Source organism: Rana temporaria, chromosome 4 (assembly GCF_905171775.1).
Source record: "Rana temporaria chromosome 4, aRanTem1.1, whole genome shotgun sequence".
NCBI classification, from domain to species: domain Eukaryota; kingdom Metazoa; phylum Chordata; class Amphibia; order Anura; family Ranidae; genus Rana; species Rana temporaria.
Genome location: NC_053492.1, coordinates 170,092,711 through 170,118,771, shown reverse-complemented (window position 1 = coordinate 170,118,771; position 26,061 = coordinate 170,092,711). Strand labels below are relative to the sequence as shown.

The 26,061-nt window shown below is 41.2% G+C and overlaps 1 protein-coding gene across 25 annotated transcripts in view; it reads left to right on the top strand.

Moving 5' to 3' along the window:
- TNIK (TRAF2 and NCK interacting kinase) overlaps positions 1–26,061 on the top strand; it is a 392,046-nt gene that overhangs the window by 306,714 nt on the left and 59,271 nt on the right. For 16 of the 25 annotated variants that reach the window (XM_040349342.1, XM_040349345.1, XM_040349341.1 and 13 more), the window contains 4 exons: positions 4,386–4,550; positions 15,317–15,565; positions 16,356–16,459; positions 20,295–20,458. In XM_040349342.1, coding sequence (XP_040205276.1) covers positions 4,386–4,550; positions 15,317–15,565; positions 16,356–16,459; positions 20,295–20,458 — 682 coding nt within the window. The remainder of the gene's footprint in view (positions 1–4,385; positions 4,551–15,316; positions 15,566–16,355; positions 16,460–20,294; positions 20,459–26,061) is intronic. The other 9 variants (XM_040349354.1, XM_040349350.1, XM_040349349.1 and 6 more) reach the window with 1 other exon arrangement.

Genomic DNA, 26,061 nt, shown 5'->3' with positions numbered 1-26,061 from the left:
CAACTATGCAGAACGTTCTGTTTTCATAAAAATAAAACAGGTGTCCAAGCAGGGACAACAAGCTGCAGACAAACTTAATGCAAAGATTTCCAAAAAGGGTAGTGACCCATAGTAACCATTTTGCAACCGTTTAACAACATATCCAACTAAAGTAAAATGGAATCTAATTGGTACCTATGGTATTGCACTTTGCACATTATTGTTGCTTCGTGAGGTGCCTTTCAAATAATCCTGCCTGAGTCTGGAATAGTTTAGGGAACAGGAGCAGTGGACACGGTGACCATATACGTAGATGGATGTTGTCACTGAGTAACTTCAACAGAATATACCGACCCAGAAATTCAGCAATCAGTTAGATATTAGTTGTCCCTGTGAGGTTTTTTTATGAGTTGTTTTGAAAATGACCTAAATGCCTGATACTATAGTGCTAAGTGCGCCTATTAAAATGGTCTTTCTATTTTGTGCTTTCATATAGAGAGGGAATTTCATGAAAATATATTGTAGCTATATTGGCTTTTTTTTTAAATTAGCAGTACTTTAGGTTTAAATCATGGATCAAGAAATGTAATTGGCTAAAGAAAAAACTTTTTTTTTTTAAATTTTGCTATGGTATAGTGTCCTTCTACTGCCATTATATTTGACTTTTTGCTATGATCTAATCTAATACAGTGTTTCCCAAATTTGTCCTCTGAGAATCCTAACAATACGTAAAAATGAAATATTTAGCCTGTCATGGTGTGATTTTATCTTCAAAGATAAAAAGAAAATAGCTTTTAGTGGTTGTGGCGTTTGGGAAACACTGCTCTAATTCTTCTGAAGGTGGTTGGTTGGTATTGGAATCACAATTATTAATCTTGTGTCACACTTTTTGTTGTGTGCAATACACTTTTAATTTTTCTTTTCTAGTGTGGTGTGCATTTATTCATTTGTCTGTTTCAGTACAAGCATGATTGAGCACTACTACATTAAAAGCTCTTTTAGATTGAATTAGTTTGCATGGCTATCAGTTCTGTTGTGCCACTATGTCTCCCAGTGGTAAAAATGTGTAATGTGTGCTCATAGTTGTAAGAATTGCCTCTGAATTGAAAGATTATTTACCACTAGCAAATGTACAATGCTTTTAATCTTGCTTCTTATTTTTATCTTAAACACAGATGATCTACTGTTTTGTTTTTTCGTTTTAGTGTCTTTCACTTGAAAGACATTGCACTTTTGATCCTTCTATAACTCTCCAATATTTTTCTGTTTCCATACCATAAACATGAGATGCTGGTTGAAAGATCTTGCCTAGTGTAATTCACCTGTGAAATGATCATGACATACCTATACATTCCTATGGAATTGTGTATATAGCCCTAGTGCAAACCTTATCTTGGGGTAACAATAGCTGTCAGCTAGACAAATCCATTTGAGGTAAAATTAACCCTTTAAAATAATTTGGCCAATGGGTGTCTTCTGGGATCACAAGCTGCTATTGGACATATGGTAATTTCTCTATCCAACCATTATTAACTGGATTGGTGATTCGATGGATTGTTTCACTAACATACTTGTCCTGCCAATACATGTACAGTATGTTTACAGTTCCCCCCCCCCTTTTAAAGCAGATACAGACAATATATCCCAGTTCTAGAATGGTAATCCAAAATATGGCTTGCCAAATCTGTGACTGGCTACTGTAGTAGAATGGACCAGTAACATAAAATTTGAGTTGGCTTATATAAAAAAGCATTAGACAATATATGTATGTATAATATACTGTATTTATATTTATTGAAAAAAAATGGTGCAAATCAGAACTGAAGGTACCTGAGAAAAGACTAAGGTCATTAAAGGATAGCAACATTTTAATACCCTGATGCCCTTTTTAGGAATACCATTGTACATGGCAGTCATACTCTTTATACCCTCTTTCTAGCATGAAAATGGATGAAAATATAAACCAGATCATCTCGCAGTCCTCTAAAGTGATATTAACATCTTGTTTGTTTTTTTTTGTTTAAAAATAACAAACATGTTACCTGCTCTGTGCAGTTGGTTTTGCACAGAGCAGCCCAGATCCTCCTCTTCTTAGGTCTTCCGCAAGCGCTCTTGGCCCCTCCCTCCTGCCAAGTGCCCCTACAGCAAGCAGCTTGCTATGGGGGCACCCAAGAATGCATGAAGTTAAAAAACATTTAGCCTTTATAACTACTTTAAGATGTCAGAATTCATGTAGAATTCTTACCTGGTTGTTTATTGTTGCATGGAGCCCTCGATGGGGACCCTAGTGCTTTGGTTTTGGCACAAGTGTACTTAAGCATGGCTGTGAGTTTTTGCAAGGTTGTCTAAATGGCTTCAAGCTAAGAGGAACACTAAACAAAAAATATAAAGCATCTCACTACAAAGACCTACAAGGATTTAAGAATATAGACGTTCATCTAAACTGATGGCAATTGAATACTTGTTGTGTAGCAAGTTGTTGCTGTTTTATTAACCATTTACTCCAAATGGTTAATGGTTGTGTTTTTGCTCGGCTTACTGACAAAATGCTCAGCTCAGGAATCAAGCTCAACAATCCTGGTTTGAAACTCATTAGATGTTCACACACATCACCGTCCAATTTTACAATGCCCTTTTGGTTTACTAACAACCAGGGCTGTGGAGTCGGAGTCGGGGAGTCGTAGTCGGGGGAAATTTTGGGTACCTGGAGTCGGAGTCGGCAAACAATGCACCGACTCCGACTCCTACTAAATTTAGATTGGAATTTAGAAAAAAAGGCAAGTTTAAATGTCCCAATTCACAAAAAGTTATAATTAATGACTTCTCTACTGTAAGAATAAAGACCAATGCATGCAGTGCCTCACGTAACCGCAAAACGAACACGTTAAGTGACCGTGAAGAAGCATGCTTTTCATGTGCTGTATATGGCACGCAACGCACAATTAGGAGCTGCAATACTTATACTTTCCATAGTGTTGTGTTCTGCTTTTACAGGGAACGCAGCGTCCATGTGTAACCTAGCCTCGCACTGATAAGGGATTAAATAAATATGTTTTTTGCAGGACTAGAGAGTGAGACACTTGTATAAGTGAAGGGAATGGAGGGCCAATAGTTCAAGACTGAAGCTGTAAACCATTGGAAAAACTGCTGTCATTTAGCTAAGGCTTTAAAAACTTGTAAACTCCGATTGTTAGCTTAAACTTTAAACATGACTATGGGATTCTCCTAGGAAAATCATGTTTTAGAATAAATGCCCCTTCCTGGATCCTCCCACTGCCCTATCTTCAGCAGCAGATTTGTTTTCATTGTGTTTGTCTTTTGCTTAAACTGTGCAATACAGTAGACTGTTGGCTTCCCAGCCAGTAGTCCTGTGGTAGGTTGCGTTTCTTTCCCTCAAGGAATGTATAAAATACATTTGCATATTAATACAGAGGAGTCGGAAGTACATAAAACTGAGGAGTCGGAGTCGGAACATTTATCTACCGACTCCACAGCCCTGCTAACAACAACATAGTGTTAGGACTCAACTGGTTGGACATACTTTGACATTTGAATGGGTTGTTTAGTTAGATCCTTGGACTCCAAATCTAGTGCAGTAATGTTACAAAGCATTTAACCAGCTTTAGTGTAGCAATACATAACCCTTTATTTTGAAACAATTTCATGGCTTGAATGTTAACTTGCAATAGCTAAGTGGTATACAGGTTTCTTGGCCATATCAAAAATATTGTGGTGTTGGCTATTCAGCAACTGTTGTACTTTCTGCTGAGGAATGGAAACGGTCAACTCTGTTTCAAATGTCCCACATCCATTTATCAACAAATTGGGGATAGATATAGCAGTGTTTTTTGATTGTACACTTTTTAAGCAAGAATGCCTCACTGCTTCTCACTCTCAAAAATAAAACTGCTCATGTGCAAAAAATTTATAAAAGCCACTCAGTATTTTAGGTTCCTTGGTCCTTTAAAATTAAAATTGAACATTCTGTAACCTAATGCTTTCTTTTTGTACTTTATCATTTTATTGCTGTATTATGATTTCAATCACTGTAAAGAATCGGTGCTTTTCTGTGCAGCATGTAACATCTACTACCTCCTGTCCACTGTGCTACAGTGTGCTGAATAGATCCATGGCCTACACAATGGAGACAGCTATGTTCTCTCCCCTTGATAAATGCATTATGGGCACTTTAGGTGAATAATAAATTGATATGTTATTTTCAAACCAGTATCAATATCCTGGTAGGTGAATAAGTAGCCAGTTTTAAAATACTGTTATACATAGAATTCCCTATGATTTTACCCATTAATGTGTATTTTAATGATGTGGTTTGGAGAGTTAAAAATTACTATTATGGGAATGCAATCCATTGCTTGGCTTATTTGGCATGCTTTTTCTGTTTACAGGTCGAGGAACGCTCTCGGCTCAACCGTCAGAGCTCCCCTGCAATGCCACATAAAGTAGCTAACAGGATTTCTGACCCTAACCTGCCTCCAAGATCAGAATCTTTTAGCATCAGTGGGGTACAGGCAGCACGGACACCGCCAATGCACAGGCCGATAGACCCACAGGTATTTTTCTAATTGATGGCTACACCACATTACTTTGTAATGCCTATGTCTAAGGAATATTAATAGAATTCTATTTACAAATTCTAAAGCTTTGTTGTTCTCCACCATGGCCGGTAGGTGGCATCAGTTTTCTTTCCTGATAAGAGTTTGTGAGGGAGGGAAATGGTGACATCACACTGTGGCTCTAGGGAGAGAACAATGCAAACTTTGGTTTGCTGCTCACGAAATGCCAATAATTTATTCTCAGCTCTCTCCTGGACAGAAAAGACAGATTACATAAGGGGTTTAAAGTTTTATAGGTGACCCCATCTCCAACAACATTTGGTAGTACAGAGAAAGAAAAACTTGTGATTCCTGTGTCTGTTCAACATTCTGTAAGACCAGTAACACGCCCACATTATGCACACTGTACTGTTGCTGCGGGTTAGAAGGCAACCAAGAAATACATTGCGCACCAGTGCACACTTAAAAGATAGCTTAGTAATAATAAATAGCAGTAAAAAAAAATGCAAATGGATACTGCAGTAGATAGCTTTCATGAAATAATGTAACGAAAATAGTGACAATGGGTTTTATTAAAATAAGGCCTACGATCTCATGGCAGCCTACATGTACTTTTTAGAAACACCAGCCCCTGAGGCAGTTGCCTGGGTTGTTAAATGCTTATCTGTAACAGTCAAATATTGAAAAAAAAAATTATCCTGGTCAAAAAGTTTTTTTAGGTCTCATTTCTCTTTAGGAAATATTGACTCAACTTAAATCTAAATTTGTAAAATTAAAATAACTTTATTGGTTGGTTTAAATCTGCTCAGTCAGTTCAGTTATCCAGTAAAGGGTCTTCAACTAAATGTTCTTGGATTTGGTGTACACATTGGGCGCGGAATGCTTGGCATAGTAGATGCTTTTATTATGGTGAATTAAAGTGATTGTAAAGGCAAGCTATACTTACCTGCTCTGTGCAATGGTTTTTCACTAAGTGACCCAAATCCTCCTCTTCTGGGGTCCCCACTGGCACTTTCGACTCCTCTTCTTCTTGGTGAGCTGGCTCGATCCTGAGCCACACTGTGTGTGTCTATTGGTACACACAGTGTGGCTTATCCCTGCTCTCTCATAACTGGATTTGAATTACAGCAGCTGGGGCCAATGAGGAAGTGAGGAAGGAAAGAGAGGGGAGCGCCAGTCAAGCTCAGATAAGTATTTTAGGGGGCTGGGGTAGCTGCACATAAAAGGTTTTATACCTTAACGCAAAGAATGAATTAAGCCAAATAATAAAAAAAAAAAACGAAGCCTTTACAACCACCAATTTTTGCTTGTATATGCATCAAATTTTCAAATCCATTTTCTTTTCTCCTATATTGCACAAAAATTCTGATTGGTCATGTATAGATATATTTAAAGGGACTCTGTCCTGAAAGAAGTTTGGGGGTCATCATTGCAGGCTTCCTTCTAAAAATGCTTTTTGCCTAACTACAGTATGTCTGACTTCAGTATGTTTCTGTCACAGTCCTGGCAAAAGGTATTCTGCAAATAAGTGACAAAAAAAGTGGCGCTACATTCAATTATATACATAATACCAAAAAAAGTGGCGCTACATTTAATTATATACATAATACCAAAAATAATTCGCAAACATCAAATGATTAACAAAAATCAAAATCATAAAAATCAAAATCATAACCCAAAATAAATAAATGCTAAATTAAATAATAAACACTGCCCATCTATATGTGCAAGTTGTGAGAAGTGTACTAGGGACAGGGCAACGACCAGGTAGTGTTGCCTAAGCAAAGAGCGGTCCAAAATCGGGATGTGTTGCTCGTTACTTGGTGATCACTTGGTGATTTATTCTTTCCTTGGGTTTAGAAGAAGCACAATGTCTGTGTGAAACATGTCACCCTTTTTCTGTCTGTGTCCTGGTGGTAGTTTTTACATGTCCAATAAACCTGTTGGATCGGCAAAAGTGTGCAGCCAATTTCTTCTTGTTTGATCTTATGCTTACGGATGCAAGCCAGGGCCAGCACCAAGGGACTGAGTCCTGCCCCTGGCTCGCATCCGTAAGCATAAGATCAAACAAGAAGAAATTGGCTGCACACCTTCGCTGGTCCAACAGGTTTATTGGACATGTAAAAACTGCCACCAGGACACAGACAGGAAAGGGGTGATACGTTTTACACAGACATTGTGCTTCTTCAAACCCATGGAAAGAATAAATCACCAAGTGACAATCAACACATCCTGATTATGGACCGCTCTTTGCTTAGGCAACACTACCTGGTCATTGCCCTATTCCTAGGAACAAAGGCAATGACCAGGTATTGTTGCCTAAGTGAAGAGTGGTCCAAGATAGGGATGTGTTGCTTGTCTTAGGTTCCTGGTTCACAAGCCTGACTAAATAAAATGACACATTCTTTGGCAGTTACAGTGACTTGCAAATAAGTATTTACCTGTATATTTAGCTATTTCCATGGAGCCAAGATTTAGGCAAGACTTTATAAAGCTCTTCAGCTAATTGGCATTACACATTGTCAAGAGTTTATACAGTATATTTAACATTCCTAAGGCCTATAGATCTGTCTTACACTTTTTTGTTTGATACATCTATCCTGGTTAAGAACATGATTGGTAAGTAATTCATGTCAAAAGCAATTTTTGTTTTCCGGACCTAAGTGGAAGCGAAGCAAAGAAATGTCACCAGTAATATCTAATTTGTTTTTCATTTATTTGTCAAATGCTAATAAAAGGGCAACAGGTATTGCAGAAATGATATAACTGTAAAAAAATTAGCTAACCAAATAGACATGTGCACACTGAAATATTTTGTTTCGGAATTTAGTTTTTTTCCGAAAAATAAATGTAGCGCTACCTGCCTCCGGGTTCTCCTCAAGCCGACCCCCTATCGAACGGCATAAAGCCTGGGATCTTCTCAGCAAAGTGGGGGACCCAGTAAGTCACTAGGGCCCCTCTCTGGAACATGGAGCTCCGTGTAGAATGCGACCCCGGCCTGGAAGGCCATCGCCGGGGTCTGTTGGATGCGCACACCCTAAAGGTGGGTGCCGCACCTGGAACCCGGAACCCGCGAAGAACAACACAAAATGGCGTCTGCCACAGATATACTCTCCCCCAGCATGTCCCGCGAGGGAAAACTCCTCCAATTGGCTGCTGGGGAAAAGCGGCTCCGCCAGAACCCCTCTAGCGCCAACTGTCGCCCAGGAGCGCAGACTGACCTACAGGACAGTTCAGGAATGACAGCAGCCCAATTTAGAAAATTGTGAATGGGAGCAAAATAACTCTCCCATTCCCCACTAACTTTAGCGTAGCGCCCATACTGAAAGTAAAGGGGCGCTACATAAATATATTTAGTTACTCCCGAAATTCGTTTTTATTTATTTTGTTTTATTATAAAATGCATTCTTCTGAAAATCCGAATTAATTATGGTTGAATCTATCATTGAAGGCTCATGGTGTCTGTCGAATGTTCTAAGAAGATTTGACGGAGCAGCTAAACTGTACAATGCCGCAATCATACATTTCCAGTCGAATGTTTCACCTACAAGATATAGAAGAATTCTAATGTTGTATGACGCTAGTAATAATTATATTTATGAATTATTATTACTAGTCAACTAACATTCAAATTCTTCCATAGCCTATGGGCAGAGCATTTGACCAAAAATGTAGGATTTTTTTATTGTACAGTTTAGCTGCTTGTCGAATCTTCTTAGAACTTTCGACAGACACCATAAGCCTTCAATGACAGATTCTCTATAATGTTGAATCTTTTCTCTCTATGTCGAAATCTTTCCTCTCTATGTAGAATAATCTTGGACTAAGAGAGTTGAGGTTAGGCACATTCGACCACAGGTTTGATAGGCACAGATTGCTATTGTCGGCGTCATGTCGAATCTCCTAACTATATCGAACTGTTGTAGCAACGAAAACGAAAATAAAGCATTTTTTTATGTCGGAACTTTCGGATTTCGGATTATACGCGTTTGTTTTCGTTTGTTAAAACGATAACGAAAATACCCGAAATTCGGACGGAAATGCATTCGGACGAAAGCGAATGCACATGTCTACTAACCAATAGAAAAAAGTCACTAAGTGCATTTTAACACAATACACACCACTCATAAGATTTTAGAAACCATTAACTACAGTATCCATACTTTTAATGGTACAGTGTTGGAAAGCAAATGCCTATATTAGAAGATTTTGATGGAGGTAACCATTCCTTGTCACATGCCAGTTATATTGCAGCAATAAATACATATCTTGTTTTCATGCTGCACTTGATTATAAAAAAGCCTCTAGGGAAATCATAGTTGTATAAATAATAGGCAGTTATCAAAAGAGCTTTGCATCCATTTGTAGTACTGTTTCCTATTTCTGCATAATTGTTCACGCAATTCTTTTCCCGACTGCTCTGTGGAATTTAAAAAGGTCCTATCTATTTCCCGTTATTTCCCAGTAGCAGATGAAAAGGCTGAAAACAATGCAAATACTGGACCTGTCCACAATGGGGCTGAGTTCATGTATGTCCTATGGCTTGCATCATCTTATCAGCATGAATCCAGCTTCAGGCGTAGTACATGTACAGTTGAAACAATCACATCTCTACACTTTGATCTGCAGATCTGAAGAAAATAAATAAACACTAGTGTACACTAAGCAAAGGAAAATGTATTTTCCCTTTCTGTGTCAGACATCCGAAGTCAAAAATGTAATTCAGGAAAAAAGTTGAGTCTCTAGAGAGGTTGATTCATCTATAGAATACATATAACAACCTGGCTGTTAAGTTGGATTAAAAGGAACTCACCAGGACTGAAATATTTGAATAGCCATTTCCAAGGCAACCAGAGATGTCAGATGTTGGGTAAATTTAAATGTTTGTACATGCTCAATTGACTGGTCCTCTTTAACACTTTCCCTACCGAGTCATTGTAAAATGACGTCGGCGGGAACCCTCCCTCCCACAGAGTGGACGTCATATGACGTCCTTCCATTCCCGGGCACCCGCGATTGCCCGCAATCACTGCAGGACCATGGATCTGTGTGTGTAAACACACAGATCCATGTCCTGTCAGCGGTGAGGAGACCGATGTGTGTTTCTCTGTACTAGAAACACACAATCGGTCTCCTCCCCTTGTGAGTCCCCCTACAGTTAGAACACACTTTAGGGAACATATTAACCCCTTCCTCGCCCCCTAGTGTTAACCCCTTCCCTGCCAGTCACATTTACACAGTAATCAGTGCAGTTTTATAGCACTAATCGCTGTATAAATGTGAATGGTCCCAAAAATGTGTCAAAAGTATCCGATATGTCCGCCGCAATGTCACGCTCACAATAAAAATCGCAGATCGCCGCCATTACTAGTAAAAAAACATAAATAAATAAAAATGCCATAATTCTATTCCCTATTTTGTAGATGCTAGAACTTTTGTGCAAACCGATCAAATACATTTATTGCGATTTTTTTTTTTTTTAACCAAAAATATGTAGAAGCATATGCATCGGTCTAAACTGAGAAAAATAAATGTTTTTTTTTTTTTAAAACATTATGATATTTATTAAATCTAAAAGTAAAAGATATTGTGTTTTTTTTCAAAATTGTCGCTCTTCTTTTGTTTATAGCGCAAAAAATAAAAACTGCAGAGGTGATCAGATACCACCAAAAGAAAGCTCTATTTGTGGGGGGAAAAAGGGCGTCAATTTTGTTTGGGAGTCACGTTGCAATTGTAATTTAAAGTGCGACAGCGCTGAAAACTAAAAATTGGTCTGGGCAGGAAGGGGGTGAAAATGCCCTGTATGGAAGTGGTTAAGGATACAGAAAGGTTTACTGTGAGCCCCCTCATTTTTTACTGGCACAAATTTGCAGTTATAGCCATCGTCATTAAAGTCTGAGCTGGCTATATATTTGGGAATAGTTTCTGAATTATCGTACTGTCAGAGGATCCCTAATTCACCCATAGTGTTCAATGTTTTTAGTAGGGTAGTAAGACTTTGGCTTATTTTAACTGCAGTAGCGCAGAGCAAAAGCCAATGTCTGCCAGGGTGATTGTTTAGGGCAGATCATTCATTCCTGGCGCCAGAATTTTGGCACTTGTAATCTTTTGGCAAAGCAGCCTTAGGCCGCGTACACACGATCGGTCCATCCGATGAGAATGGTCTGATGGACCGTTTTCATCGGTCCAAACTGATCGTGTGTGGGCCCCATCGGTTAGTTAACCTTCGGTCCAAAAAATCTTAACTTGCTTTAAAATTGAACCGATGGACGCCTAACCGATAGGTCAAAACCGATCGTTAGTATGCAAAAGCATCAGTTAAAAACCCGCGCATGCTCAGAATCAAGTCGACGCATGCTTGGAAGCATTGAACTTCATTATTTTCAGCACATCGTTGTGTTTTTCGTCACCGCGTTGTGACACGTTCGGTGAATTAACCGATAGTGTGTAGGCGCGACGGACCATCAGTCAGCTTCATCGGTTAACCGATGACAACAGTCCTTCGAACCGTTGTCATCGGATAGACTGATTGTGTGTGTACGAGGCCTTAGTCTTTTGTGCAAGGAATCATGGGATCAGTATGCAAACAAAAAGTTCAGTCGGTGTTAGGCCCCATACACACGAGAGGATTTATCCGCGAATACGGTCCAGCGGACTTCCATCCGATGGAGTGTACTCACCATCGAATCGAAATCCGCGCCGAAATCCTCTGGCGATGACGTGTCGCGCCGTCGCCGCGATGATGACGCGGCGACGTGCGCGACGCAGTCATATAAGGAATTCCACGCATGCGTCGAATCATTACGACGCATGCGGGGGATCCCCTCGGACGGATCGATCAGGTGAGTCTGTACAGACCAGCGGATCGATCCGTGGGATCCGATTCCAGCGGATAGATTTGTTGGCATGTCAACAAATTTTTATCTGCTGGAATTCGAAAATATCCACGGATAAAGATCCGCTGGAGCATACACACCAGGGGATCCATCCGCTGAAAACGATCCGCTGAGATTTTTCAGCGGATGGATCCTCTCGTGTGTATGGAGCCTTTGGCCCCATACACACGAGAGGATTTATCCGCGGATACGGTCCAGCGGACCGTATCCGCGGATAAATCCTATAGAGGATTTGCGCGGATTTCCATGCGATGGAGTGTACTCACCATCGAATTGAAATCTGCGCCGAAATCCTCTGGCGATGACGTGTCGCGCCGTCGCCGCGATTATGACGCGGTGACGTGCGACGCTGTTATATAAGGAATTCCACGCATGCGGGGGATCCCTTTGAGTCTGTACAGACCAGCGGATCCATCCGTTGGGATGGATTCCAGCGGATAGATTTGATAGCATGTCATCGAATATTTATCCGCTGGAAATCCATCCCAGGGGATAAATATCCGCGGAAACAGATCCGCTGGAGTGTACACACCATAGGATCTATCCGCTGAAACCCATTCGCTGGGATTTTTCAGCGGATGGATTCTATCGTGTGTATGGGGCCTTAGTGTTAGCAGGACAGATCACATAAGAGGGATCTCTGAGTAGTGCACGGCTCTCTACACCAAAATCATGTGCTGATATCCAAGCACTATAAGCTATTTATATTCAGTTTCAAGCAGATCTTATGTACAGTTGTGCTCATAAGTTTACATACTTTGGCAGAATTTATCATTTGTTTGCCATTTTTCAGAGAATATGAATGATGACACAAAAACTCTTCTTTCACACGTGGTTAGTGTTTGGCTAAAGCCATTTATTATTAATCAACTGCGTTTACGCTTTTTAAATCATAATGGCAATATAAACTACCCCAATGACCCCGATCAAAAGTTTACATACACCAGTTCTTAATACAGTGTATTGCCTCCTTTGAGGTCAATGACAGCTTGAAGTCTTTTGTAGTATTTGTGGATGAGGCTCTTTATCTTCTCAGATGGTAAAGCTGCCCATTCCTCTTGGCAAAAAGCCTCCAGTTCCTGTAAATTCTTTGGCTGTCTTGCATGAACTGCCCATTTGAGATCTCCCCAGAGTGGCTCAATGATATTGAGGTCAGGAGGCTGGAGAAATGTCTCTCGTAGGGGAACATTGTAATGTAGACATCCTTAATTCAGTTCTATGTAGAAGGAGTAATATATATTTTAAAGTAGTACCCAAAGTGCAGGAAAAAGGGGAGACATTCAGAACATGTATATTTTAACCACTTCCTTACTGGGCACATATACCCCTTCCTGACCAGGTGAAATTTCAGCTTGTGGTACTGCGTCACTTTAACTGACAATTGCGCGGTCGTGCGACGTGGCTCCCAAACAAAATTGACGTCCTTTTTTCCCCACAAATAGAGCTTTCTTTTGGTGGTATTTGATCGCCTCTGCGGTTTTTATTTTTTGCGCTATAAACAAAAATAGAGCGACAATTTTGAAAAAAAAACAATATTTATAATAGCCCAATTTTTTTTTTAAAACATTTTTTTCCTCAGTCTAGGCGATACGTATTCTTCTACATATTTTTTGGGAAAAAAAATATAAAAAATCGCAAGAACCGTCTGGTTTGCGCAAAAGTTATTGCGCTTACAAAATAGGGGACAGAATTATTATTATTTTTTATTATTTTTTTTTACTACTAATGGCGGCGATCAGCATTTTTTTCGTGACTGCGACATTATGGCGGACACTTTTGACACATTTTTGGCGCCATTCACATTTATACAGCGATCAGTGCTATAAATATGCACTAATTACTGTATAAATGTGACTGGCATTGAAGGGGTTAACACTAGGGGGTGAGGAAGGGGTTAAATGTGTACCCTAAATTGTGTTCTAACTGTAGGTGGAGGGGGGGTGACTGGGGGAGGTGACCGATCTATGTCCCTATGTACAAGGGACACAGATCGGTCTCCTCTCTCCCCTCACAGGACATGGATCTCTGTGTTTACACACAGAGCTCCACGTCTTGTCCCTGTAGCCGCCGATCCCGAGTCCCTGGCGGACATCACGGCCGCCAGGCACTCGCATCGGCATCTCAGCGATGCGGCGAGCACACGCGTGTGCCCGCGCCGCTGGATGCGGGCGCAGGCCGTGTTTTTATGGCCTGTTAGAGATTCAGAACCACCCCGCGGCCGTATAAAGTCGTACGGCCGTCGAGTAGTGGTTAAAAGGAAAGGGTATTTCCTGACACTGTTGCAGTGATAGGATGGAGACCCTAAATACGCTATTAAGCCTCATACACATGATCGGACTTCCCACTGACTTTTCCGTGGATTTTGCTCCAAAGGGCGTTGTCCGTGATCTTGGTATGCATACACGGTAGGACTCTTTCAGACAACAAACACGAACGTAGTGACGTAATAGACGCACTACATGGGTTTTTCTGTTCTTTACCGCCACCCATTGGTTCTGAGCATGCATGTTTGTACTTTGGACTTTAGTCAGCTGGACTTGTGTATACACAATCAGATTAGCCGACGTAGGACATTTGTTGTCGGAAAGTTTTGTCTGATGAAAAAGCATAAAAGTTTGTCCAATCATGTGTACGGGCTTTAAGAATAGTTTTAGGTACAATGTTGCAAACCTGTTTCACTTTCTGTCACTTTACTGTGGACATGAAAGTAGATATAAATGTAGACACATAAACGCATGCTTCTGTGATGGCACAATATTTTGCACACTAGTATGTAGATTGGAGTATGCCTGTAAATGTGCTTGCTCACCTGAATGTGTAGAGACAACAGGATTGAAGTAGAGTATGTATTTACAGTATGTCCTGGTGCATTATGGCTAAATTCACCAGGATATAGATATGCTATTAATTGGCCTCAAAATGTTAAATGCAGACTCCCTAATAAAATATGTTTTTCATTATTGGGATAGATACTAATGTATTGGTGCATCTACACTCTACGTATGTTTCTTATGCCGCGTACACACAACCATTTTTAATGTCATGGAAAAAACAACGTTTTTCTCGATGTGATTCTTGTCAAGCCTGCCTTGCATACACACGATCGTGAAAAAAAAATGCTCGAGCAAAGCGCTGTGACGTACGACGGCACTATAAAGGGGAAGTTCCATTCGGATGACGCCACCCTTTGGGCTGCTTTTGCTAATTTCGTGTTAGTAAAAGTTTGGTGAGAGACGATTCGCGCTTTTCAGTCTTTGTGCTTTTCAGTCTGTTACAGCGTGACGAATGTGCTATCTCCATTACAAACGCTAGTTTTACCAAAACGAGTGCTCCCGTCTTATAACTTGCTTCTGAGCATGCACGTTTTTTTCCCGTCGTTAAAGCCTACACACGATCGTTTTTCACGACGTGAAAAACAATGAGAAAAATTGGAGCATGTTCTAAATTTTTAATGCCCATTTTTCACGTCAAGGAAAATGCTCTGGAGCCTACACACGATCATTTTTAATGACCAATTAAAAAAATTGCATTTTCTCGTCATGAAAAACGGTCGCGTGTACGTGGCATTAGAATTTTTTGATGAGACCTTCGGTATCGGAGCATTATTTTGCCTTGCTTCAGGCTGAAAGAGTTGCGTGACAATAAATTAATGCTGGGGGGGAAGAGGAAGAGCGAGAAGCTAGTGTTCACCCATTCCTAGTGCTAGTGCTTATATCTGTCAATGCTCACTCACTGACATTTTACTTTCTGGTACAATTGACCTAATGAGAATAAAAAAAGCCTGTAAATATTTCCAGTTATATTTATTTGCTTTGTGCAGAAAAATGTGTATTTTTTTTTTTTTATTCAATTCTCTTTTCTCTGTAGCAACTTCCAATGTTGGTGTCCGTGAAAACCCCTGGACCTTCTTTATCTGCATCCCAGTCATTACATGAGCAGTCTGCAAAAGGAATGTCTGCATTCCAGGAAGGGATCATATCTCATCGACCCGAGATGCCAAGACAAAACTCTGATCCAACCTCTGAGAATCCTCCCCTCCCTCCTCGCATTGAAAAATTTGACCGAAGTTCTTGGTTACGTCAAGAGGAAGATCTTCCACCAAAGGTCCATAATCTGGTTTGGGACTTTCATTTGCATTTGTATTGTCCCCTGTAATATTACCATTGTTTAACGAGGTTCTAAAGGCTCAAGGCTTTTACCATAATATATTCTATACATTAAGGTAAAAACCTTCTGGGTGCAGCTCCCTCCCAGCCCCCCATAATACTTACCTGAGCCTCATGTTGATCCAGTGATGTGCATGAGAGCAGGATCTCTCCTGGGTCTCTCTAGTCTCATTGGCTCTCACAACAGCAGGAGCTGTTGGCTCTGATGGCGGGGAGGCACAATAGCTTAGCAGGAGTATTTTTTTTCCAACCCACTGGTTTTACTAATGTTTAGACTGCCACCATATATACTTGTCTGTGTGAAGAAAAACAAAGCCTATTGTATATAGACAGCTGCAAATTAGGCAGACATCAATGATTGTGAGGCAATGTCCAAATTGTATTCTGAGACCAAGTTGGGTGAAGGCCCTTTCCACAGACATGGTGATTTTTTTTAGTGGTCTATGTTTTCAAAAACAGTGTTGCATCTTGCTTAACACTTCTTCAGAATGCTGCTGTTGTATTTGTCCTTTCTGAGCTGATTATGGCTCCTATTTGATAATGTAGATGCTTTTCTTACTGCAAGGTGTAGGAGCGTATTTAGTTTTCAGATGATTTTAAGTTGTTGCTATGCAGGATATTCTATTAATCTCTCTTGCTACAATGGCATTTTTTTCCTAAGTGAATTCCATCTCTGTTATTAAGAAAACTTTTAATTCTCAATAAGGTAATAACATTATCCCTTTATATGTCAATTACAGGTGCCTCAAAGGACCACTTCCATTTCCCCTGCACTGGCACGTAAAAATTGCCCTACCAATGGCAATCTGGGAAATCGACTAAGCACACAGCCCATAAGAGCAAGGTAAAACACAGTTAATAAACATAAGAATCCCAGTTTTAGTCCATAGGGTTCATTATTGAGTTGGCCCACTCTTTGCACTTATAACAGCTTCAACTTTTCTGGGAAGGCTGTCCACAAGGTTTAGGAGTGTGTCTCTGGGAAAGTTTGACCATTCTTCCAGAAGCAAATTTGTGAGGTCAGTCACTGATGTTGGTCGAGAAGTCCTGGCTCACAGTCTCCGCTCTAGTTCATCCCAGAGGTGTTCAATCGGTTTGAGGTTAGGACTCTGTGCAGGATAGTCAAGTTCCTCCACGCCAAACTTGCTCATCCATGTCTATATGGACCATTCTTTGTGCACTGGTCCAAATAATTTGGTGGAGGGGGATTATGGTGTGGGTTTTTTTTTATTGGCTTTGGCTTGGCTCTCAGGCGCCATTTGTGGTAAGGGAATTCTGCTGCGCGTTTGAGATGATTTTCCTTTCAGAATTTTTAATTATCGTGTCTAACTCCTCAGTCTATGTTCCCATAAAGTTATTCAGGGATATTGATTTGATATTGTCCACCTTTTTATGGTCCCCCAAGACAGCTATTATGTTGCCCAGTGGGTATATATTCACTGGTGGCCAATCCAACAGTTTTATACCGCTGCCATGGCAACGGAGGCCGCTGTGGTTTCCTCTTATAAGATCTTTTTTAATCCTATATATAGATGTATTCTCCCTACTACTCTAGGCAATGTCACATTAAGATGATGTATCTATGGATATATAATCAGTGCCTCTCTTTATTTTCTGACAGCTCTCATTTACTCTTTCCTAACCAGCCCCTTTTGTACAACCCTAGATTATCCATTTTTACACATTATAGGATGGTCTGTTGTGGCCTTGCCTACATCAACTATATCGCCAGGGTACGTTCAAAACCTTTCTGACCCTGTGCCAGGAACTGGGGATCTCTGCTCACTGGCACTTTAGATATTTACAATCGAGGCATGCTGCAGAGACACAGTTCTGGCTCTGAGAGATGCAACTTTCAAATCCTAAACTTGAAAAGACTTGTGCTCGACTCATTCAGGACTTATTTCTACATATTCTCTTCTTCTAATCGGTAAACCTTCCCCTTATTTGTCTAAACTTTAAACACGCTGGTTAGTAGATCTTCCTGACACGACTGACAAAAACCTGCAGGAACTGTTGAATTCATGCCCTTCCCACCCCCTTCCCACTGATAGAGTTAGACCTTTTTGGTCGAGTATTACAGCCTTTGTAGCTGACCCCTTAGATTTCCCAAATTTATGCAACCCTAAATGGTATTTATTGGGTGTATTTGAGTACCTAGACATCTGTGCCACGTCCAAACAGTTCTTGAGGCTCATGGTATATTATGCTAGGAAAGTAATAGCACTCCACTGCCTCTGTATAAGCTGTCATATGAGGCAGGAGGCACCCGGGGACGTTTTATAACATTTCGGGACCCTGGGTAGATACACAACACTAGACTTTTTCTTGATTGTGGATTCTGCACCATAGTTCCCTTTTTTGTGTATTGCCATGATGGATATATCTAAACCATGGTCACTGCATGGTTTAATAAGCACAAACGGGACTTGGTTGATGAGTTTTTTCAGGCACAGGCCCTCCAGTTTGTTATGCTTAGAACATGGGTGAGCATGACAATTACCCTTTTTCTCTGGAGGTTGTGCTATTGTATTATTTACAGTTTGGCTATGTGTTAAAGCGGAGGTTCATCCTAAATATCAAGTTGGCATGATAAATAGCAGCAGCCAGTGTTAATGTATAATCCGTCGTCTTTTTTTTAAATGTCATTCTTTACCTTGTTTATCCTGGATTTAATGCGGCTTCCGGGTTCCTTTCCCTGTGGGAGTGGGCGTGCCTATTGATTTCCCCGGCTGAGCGCTATGTCTTCTGGGAGTGATGTGTCGAGACTCCCAGGAGACGCGCTGTACTGTGCAGGATAGAGCGGTGAATGCTGGGACGTCAGCATTCACCGTATCCCGGAAGGACATCCTGGTGGGCTTCAGAGTGCCCACAATCAAGATGGAAACGTCCATCTATGAATTTTATAAACTATTGTTTGCGGGACAAAACCAATGCTGGCGGCTAGAAGATTGGGACACCGGAGTTGCTGATTAAGAAAGGTAAGAGCGACAGAAGGATCTAAAAAAAAAAACGAAAACCCGCAGAACCCCCGCTTTAACTGGCATTATGCTATCTGTTCCCTGCCAAATTTCTGAATGTATCCACTGTAGATGCATTTTATCCATGTCTACATTACTTTCTTATACCCCTGTTATTTGCCAATGTGACATTTTGGATGTGTTCTCCTGTATTCAGAATATTCTAATGTAACTGTATTTATTTGCATATACTCAGGAAAACAGAGTTAAAAAAAGTGCTATTTTAAAGCGATAATAAACCCAAAACCAAAAATGTAATATATTGCAGTTTATCAATCATTAGATGTGGTGGCCACATTCGCTTTATTTTTTATGCTTTATTCATTCTGTTTTCACCTGGTGATCTGGCCAATAACACGCCTCCTGTGTTAGAGTGTATAGAAGCACAGAGACACCTTTGGATAGCAGCATTGTCTGTCTGGGTGTAGAGTATCGTTAGAAGTAATAGCAGATTTAGATATACTAAACAAAGTCAAATTCCAGTTAATACTTTTGAAGCAGTTACAGCTTTATAAGCCCTTTTTTCCTATTAGAATAGTGGTATTACATAAATAAAAGCTGATCACTGTAAGCACCCATATCAGTGGTAAGTGGTTTGTCTTTGCACTCAAACTGCTACATCTGAAGGACAGCTTATTCTTTTGAAAAACAGACTTATTGGCAGGATCATCAGGTGATAATAAAAGAGAGCCTAAAAAAGGAAAGAATGCAATTATTGCATGTAAGAATTGGTAAACTGCAATATAATATGGATTTGCTTTTGGTTTGATACCGATTTAATGTCTCTATATGTATACAAGCATCCCCTAACTTACAATAAGGATAGTTGATGAATAGAGGAATTTGAGAGCAATAGAAGAATAGAGTACTCAACAACAGTTTAATCCTAATTTCCTCTTTTACTGTAGGTCTGATTTAGTGGACTATAACCTAAGACACCATGTATTGCATGACACTCCCACCAAAAGAGGACTATAGTATTTGTACCTAAAATCTAATAATGATAGTGCCCTCTGGCCCTGTATCTCAGGCTTCAATTCATGTGATGTGCGCTTTTTCCATGAGCTTTTTTAATGTTGGAAGCTCATAACACTTAATCAGACTTGGCAAGGTGGGTGCAGCATCGGTCTGATTCTGCATCTGGCCCCCACCTGTTCTAAGACTGAGAACCAAGCGATGAAACACTACTGATCACTCGGTTCTCAGAGCACTGTGAGCAGAGAACTGGTGACTGTCGGTCACTGCTGTTTGCTCTGCCTCCCCCGCTCACTGGAGCGCTGAGCTGTGTAGGGGGATAGTGCGGCTGGCTCATCCTCCCAGTGACTTGCTGAGAGGATAAGCCAGGTGCCGGTCCAGGGTTGTGGGTGGATCTCGACTATACTGTCGCGATCTTTCCACAACCTGGACCGGCTCTGTGAAAATGGGTCACAGGAGAGTGGACCGAACTACACTTTTGTGATCCACCGGAGAAGTACAGCCAAACAAGTTTTGACTGCACTTCTCCTTTAAGCTTGGGCTTCTTTGTCTAGCTCTAGGGTGCTCTTATGGTTACCCTTGACATTATTACCTTCAAAAGCTGTAAATCCATTATTTGGACTAGGTTTAAAATGATGAATGCCTTTTTTGAAGGATTGAATATATGACTATTGCATTCTTTAGTAACCCTGATCTGAGAAGAACAGAAACCGTCATAGAAAATCCAATCCAAAGGACTAGCAGTGGCAGCTCCTCCAGTTCCAGCACCCCCAGCTCTCAGCCTAGCTCACAAGGTGGATCACAGCCTGGGTCTCAAGCAGGCTCTAGTGAGCGAAACAGAGTTCGAGGTAAGGTTTATTTGTAATCCTCTTGCTTGACATTCAGAATTATAGGCTACACCCACAGTAACCTAAACCACAGGCACTGCTAGCAGTAGGGCTGCATTGTCACAGCATTGAATAATAACTTTGGATTGCATTTTTACACCCACATGCAGCTCTTGGAAGAGATTGTGTGCGTGGGAGAATCCCTTTGACTTTTTATTTCAGCTTCACCAGTGTACAAGTAGAGCTTCACATTGTGTTAAGGTGAATTAGGTTAAAAAAGCATTTTCCCAATACAAATATTAATATTTGCATTGTGTTTGACATTCCATCCTATTTATAGCTGAGCTCTAGCCTTAAAGCACTGACCCAAATGGGGATATATATGTGTATGTGTATATATATATATATATATATATATATATATATATATTGTTTGAGGGTGTGTGTGTGTGTATGTATGTATATGTATATGTGTATGTGTGTGTGTGTGTGTATATATATATATATATATACACACATACATACACACACACACACACACTTATATATATATTCTGGACCCCTCATGTCAGCCTACAATGGGTCAGCTCTGACCCCTTCAAGACAATTTCTTCATTAGACTAAAAAGGATGACTGTCTCCTCCCAGTCAGCGTTTTGTTTTGTTTTTTGTCCTCATTTCGGACAATTTTTTTTTGGGGGGGGGGGATTAAAAGAGAGCACATTTCTTCTTTGTACAGAGGGGAAGCCCCATCCAGTGCAGACTAATTGTCTGCAGAGTGCCGTGAAGGCTTTGCCCGCGAGTCTTGGATCCAAGCATGAAGTTACACATTGGAGGACACGCTACAGTAAGGTCACAAAGAAGAGCAGACATTTGGTCAGAGCTCACCCTGAATAGTTTTCACCAGTGGTGGCCCATGGCAGTCAATCTCACCCAAGCCAGGGGGAATCGTACCACAACAAGGCAGTCAAGGGCAGAAAATCTTGCTACAGGAGAAGAATATCGTCTTCAGATGATTCCGCAGATAAGGCCGCTTGTTGGGCTTGCTCGGATCAGGCGTTGCTTGGGTATCAACTGTGTGCATCCTGTCTTAAGGATGTGGCATGCGACTCTGTATCAGACACACAGAAGGTCGAAAAATATAATACAACCACTGTGAAAGAAGTTTGAAGAGTGCGTCAAAGAACTCTTCTCGTAGGGAGCAAGTGGACAGGTCATCCCTGGATGATTCGGAGCCTACGACTGGCACAGAATTTTTGCCACTTAAAGACAGTAATGATTATTCATCAGGATTGGATGATGAACCAGTGACCCATACATTTGACTTTTCTCTGGTGCCTGTCTTGGTGGATGCAGTGAAGGAGGTCATGAAGTGGCAGGAAGATGCCTCTCCACCAAAAAAGCAATGCATATATTCCCCCGAACTCAAAAAGTAAATTTCTTTCTTTCTTCTAATTTTTGAGATTCAAGAATTGTGCAGGAAGAGTGACCAAAGCCAGATAAGAGATTCAATATTCACAACAGAGGGGCAAAGTTTTTATCATTCAGTGCCAAGGACGCATCCTTGCAGAGATTGTCCCACCACATAATGCTTCTGCTGAAGGTTCCCATGGGTAGGAAGATTGATACTTATTTGAAGAGAATGTACACAGTGGCAAAATCAGGGTGTAGGCCGGCCATAGCCTTAACCTCATTAGCAGCAGCCCTTATGCCGCGTACACACGGTCATTTTTTGTGATGAAATAAAACAACGTTTTTCATCATGAAAAAAAACAAAGTTTTTCTAACTTCATCATAAAAAACGACGTTGCCCACACACCATCATTTTCTGCAAATGCTCTAGCAAAGCGCGGTTACGTACAACACGTACAACGGCACTCTGTTCCATTCAAGCTCCCGTCTCATAACTTGCTTCTGAGCATGCGCGGGTTTAAAACGTTGTTTAAAACGTCGTTTTAGCCCACACACGATCATTTTTTATGACACAAAAAACGACATTTTGAAAAACGACATAAAAAATTGAAGCATGTTTTTTAGAAGACAAAAAACGATGTGAAGCCCACACACGATCATTTTAAATGACGTTTTTAAAAACGTTGTTTTATTTCATCACAAAAAATGACGTTGTGTACGCGGCATTAGACTATGGGTGTCAGATTTGGGGTCCAATATTTAGGAAGAAGTAAAGAGGGGCAGGGTTTTATCACCCCTACAGTTCCATCAAGATCGTGGTTGACTTTGTGGCTGAAATGGCAGTTGATCAGGTCATAAATACAGCTCGATTTTTGGCCCACTTGGTGACGGTTCAAAGAGCCTTATGGTTGAAACATTGGGCAGCAGATAATGCCTCCAAACACAGCCTATGCTCAGTGCCCCTTTGATGGCAAGCTTCTTCTTTGATAAGACTCTGGAAGCAGAGATCCAGGGGGTCTCAAGGAGCAAGTCGGGCCTTATTCTGCAAGAAAGGGGACAACACCAATGATTTTGTCCATCTAAAAACTGGCTCTTTTTGAGGTGACTTGGGTGGAAGAAGTGGAAGACGCATGGATTTTGGATATGATCCAAAGAGGATATTGTTTAGAATTTGGCGAGAGACCTCCTCAAACTGCCTTTGTAAAAATCCAGGTACCAAGGTGCCCCACGAATCGGCAGTGTTTGAGTGTCTATATAATGGAATTATTTAAGGTATACGCTATCCTTCTGGAATGGGAATGCGGAGAAGGAGTATATTCTCCTCCTGTTTCTGGTCACAAGGTCATCGGGAGCCTTCAGACCAGTTATAGATCTAAAGTTTCTTAATTCCTTCTCAAAGGTTCCTCCCTTCAAAGTGGAGTCACTGAAAACCATCATCTTGGTGGTAAAAGTGGGAGACTGGATGGCCTCGATTGACCTGGCAGCCCTCTATCTCCATGTGCGCATTACCATTTCTTAAGGTGATTGATCGATCAACTTGTCCATTTACCAGGGTGCCCAAACATGGATCAAAATTTGTCTTGTCCCTGCTGAACAGGCTGATTTTCGATTCATGTATGACCAGATTATGAATAATGGTCTTGGTTTTATCTGATCAGATTCTTTTTGATTTTTTTTAAGGGTAAATTTATTGAATTTTTCAAAAAAAAACAAAGATAATAAAGAAAAAAGGTAAAAGGTATTACATCACATATCTATTAAAATTTACATAAATGATGTATAAACTCAACAGTACAAAACTCAAACTAAAATGCATAGAATACATGTTTCATCGTACGTTCATAACAGCATGTCACTAAAATCCAGACTTCATCCTATAACCAATTGCAATATAATTTCCATTATCTGCTCATCTCACATCATGCAAGGAGTCTCTAACCTAGATTGGGTTCCCGTTGACCGGGTAACTGCTCACATCCCATCAGTCTAATCCCAGTACCACATCTACCTCTTATCCCACCACAACATTCTCGGAAGTGTATTTCAGCCAACCTGCCCAAATTTTCTCGAATTTCTTGGGGCAACCTCTAGCAGTGTAGGTCAGTTTATATATTGGCGCCACCTGGTTCACTAGGTCTATCCAATACTGCAGTGAAGGAGGAGCCGGGTCCCTCCATCTGAGAGCTATTGCCTTTTTGGCATAACAGAACAGTATTTTGAGCAGCATCTCTTGATTCAGACAACCCTTCTTCCTCCAGATCCCCCAATAGGCACCTGGCCGGAGAATAGATATTCGGGAGGGCCAGTGCATCCTCTAGGTTCTGAAGAATTGCCTTCTAGAATCTCACCACATGGGGGCATAGCCACACCATATAGAAATGTCTCCCACTGCACCCCTACATCTATAACACTCTGGTGTATCCAGCCTTCCCATTTTATGTAATCGGTGCAGGGTAGAATAAATCCTGTGCAAATAGTTGAACTGTATCAGTTTGTCTCTTGCCGACAACATCAATGGCAGCAACGAATCCAGGGCCTCAGCCCAGGACTCATCCGACATGGATGGAACATCAGCTTTCCACTGCACTGCCACCCTCTCCATTCTGGCAGAAGAGGATGTTAGTAGGGAAAAATTGTATCTAGAGACAAGCTTGGAGTGATCCTCCTCAGCTATCATCTTCTCCGTACAAGAAGGGATAAGTAACACCTCTCCCCCCCCATATTGAGCCTGCACTGCGTGACGCAGCTGCAGATACCGGAAAAATAAAGTATTAGGCAGTTTGTATTCAGACTTCAGGTCCATAAATGATCTAAATGTTCCGTCCCTAAATAATTGGTGGGCATACTTGACTCCATACGTAGCCCAGCATGCGCCATCAGGAATTTTGCATATCTCCTTCAGCTGAGGGTTGTGCCACAATGGGGCATTTGAGAAACCAGGCAGGCTGGTACCTCCCATCCTTGCATTGCACATATGAAATATTTTATAGGACAGCTTTATAATGCCCGCCCCCGTACTGGATATGGGCCATTCCGATACAGAATAATAATCAGAGCCTCATAAGAATGCACCTTAGCTGCCTGGGTGGCCACCGAGGCATTGTCCAACCTCAGAAAGCCCCACCAATGTACATGTGTCAATTGAGCCGCTAGATGATAGCACTGCAAGTTTGGCAATGCCAAGCCTCCCACTCGTATCGGCAAGTATAAGGTATCCAAAGACACCCTAGCTGGTTAAGCTCCCCATAGGAAGGGGAAAAGCAGCGTATTGAGATCTGTAAACAGTTTCTTAGGTATGTAAACTGGCGCATGCCAGAGCATGTGGGGAAAAATCTAGGGAGATAAATCATTTTGTATATGTTTACTCTACCCAGGAGGTTGAGGGGCAGTGTACTCCAGAACTGAAGACTCTCCCTGAGGTGCGCCACCATCGGAAGCAAGTTATTCGTTATATATGTACTTGGTGGCAGTTGTATCTCGATTCCTAAGTAGCGAAAGCGGGGGACCACCTGTAATGGGATCCCCGGGGGCATTAGAGGCGCATATTCGGGACACAATGGGAAGACCACAGACTTACTCAAGTTCACCTTAAAAACAGAATATGCCCCAAACCCAGAGATTCTGTCTAAAGCAGTTGTCAAGGAGCCCCAAGCGTCAGTTAAGTAAAGAAGCATGTCATCAGCATAGAGTGATGTTTTTTCCTCCCTGTCATTAACAGTACAGCCCTTAATCCCTACATCCGCCCGCAAGAGGGCTGCCAGAGGTTCTATAGCAAGGGCAAACAGCAGGGGTGACAATGGACACCCCTGCCTGGTGCCTTTAGCAATCTCAAAGGGCTCCATAACAGTATTGTTCACCCGCAGACGAGCCACTGGTGCAGCATACAACAGTCTCACCCAAGCTATAAATCTAGAACCAAATCCGAACCGCCCAAGGACCGCTATCAGGTATAGCCACTCAATTGAGTCAAAAGCTTTATGAGTGTCTAATGACACCACTATTCTAGTCAGGGGTGGGTCCTTCAGTTTGTAAAATAGTAAAGAGTCTACGCAAGTTTATGGCAGTTGAACGTGTCCCTATAAAACCAGTCTGATCGGAATGTATAACTGAAGCTATGACCTTATTTAGACGAGCAGCTAGAAGTTTAGCTAGGATTTTAGCATCCACATTAATTAGTGAGATGGGCCTATATGATTCACATAGCTCATGGTC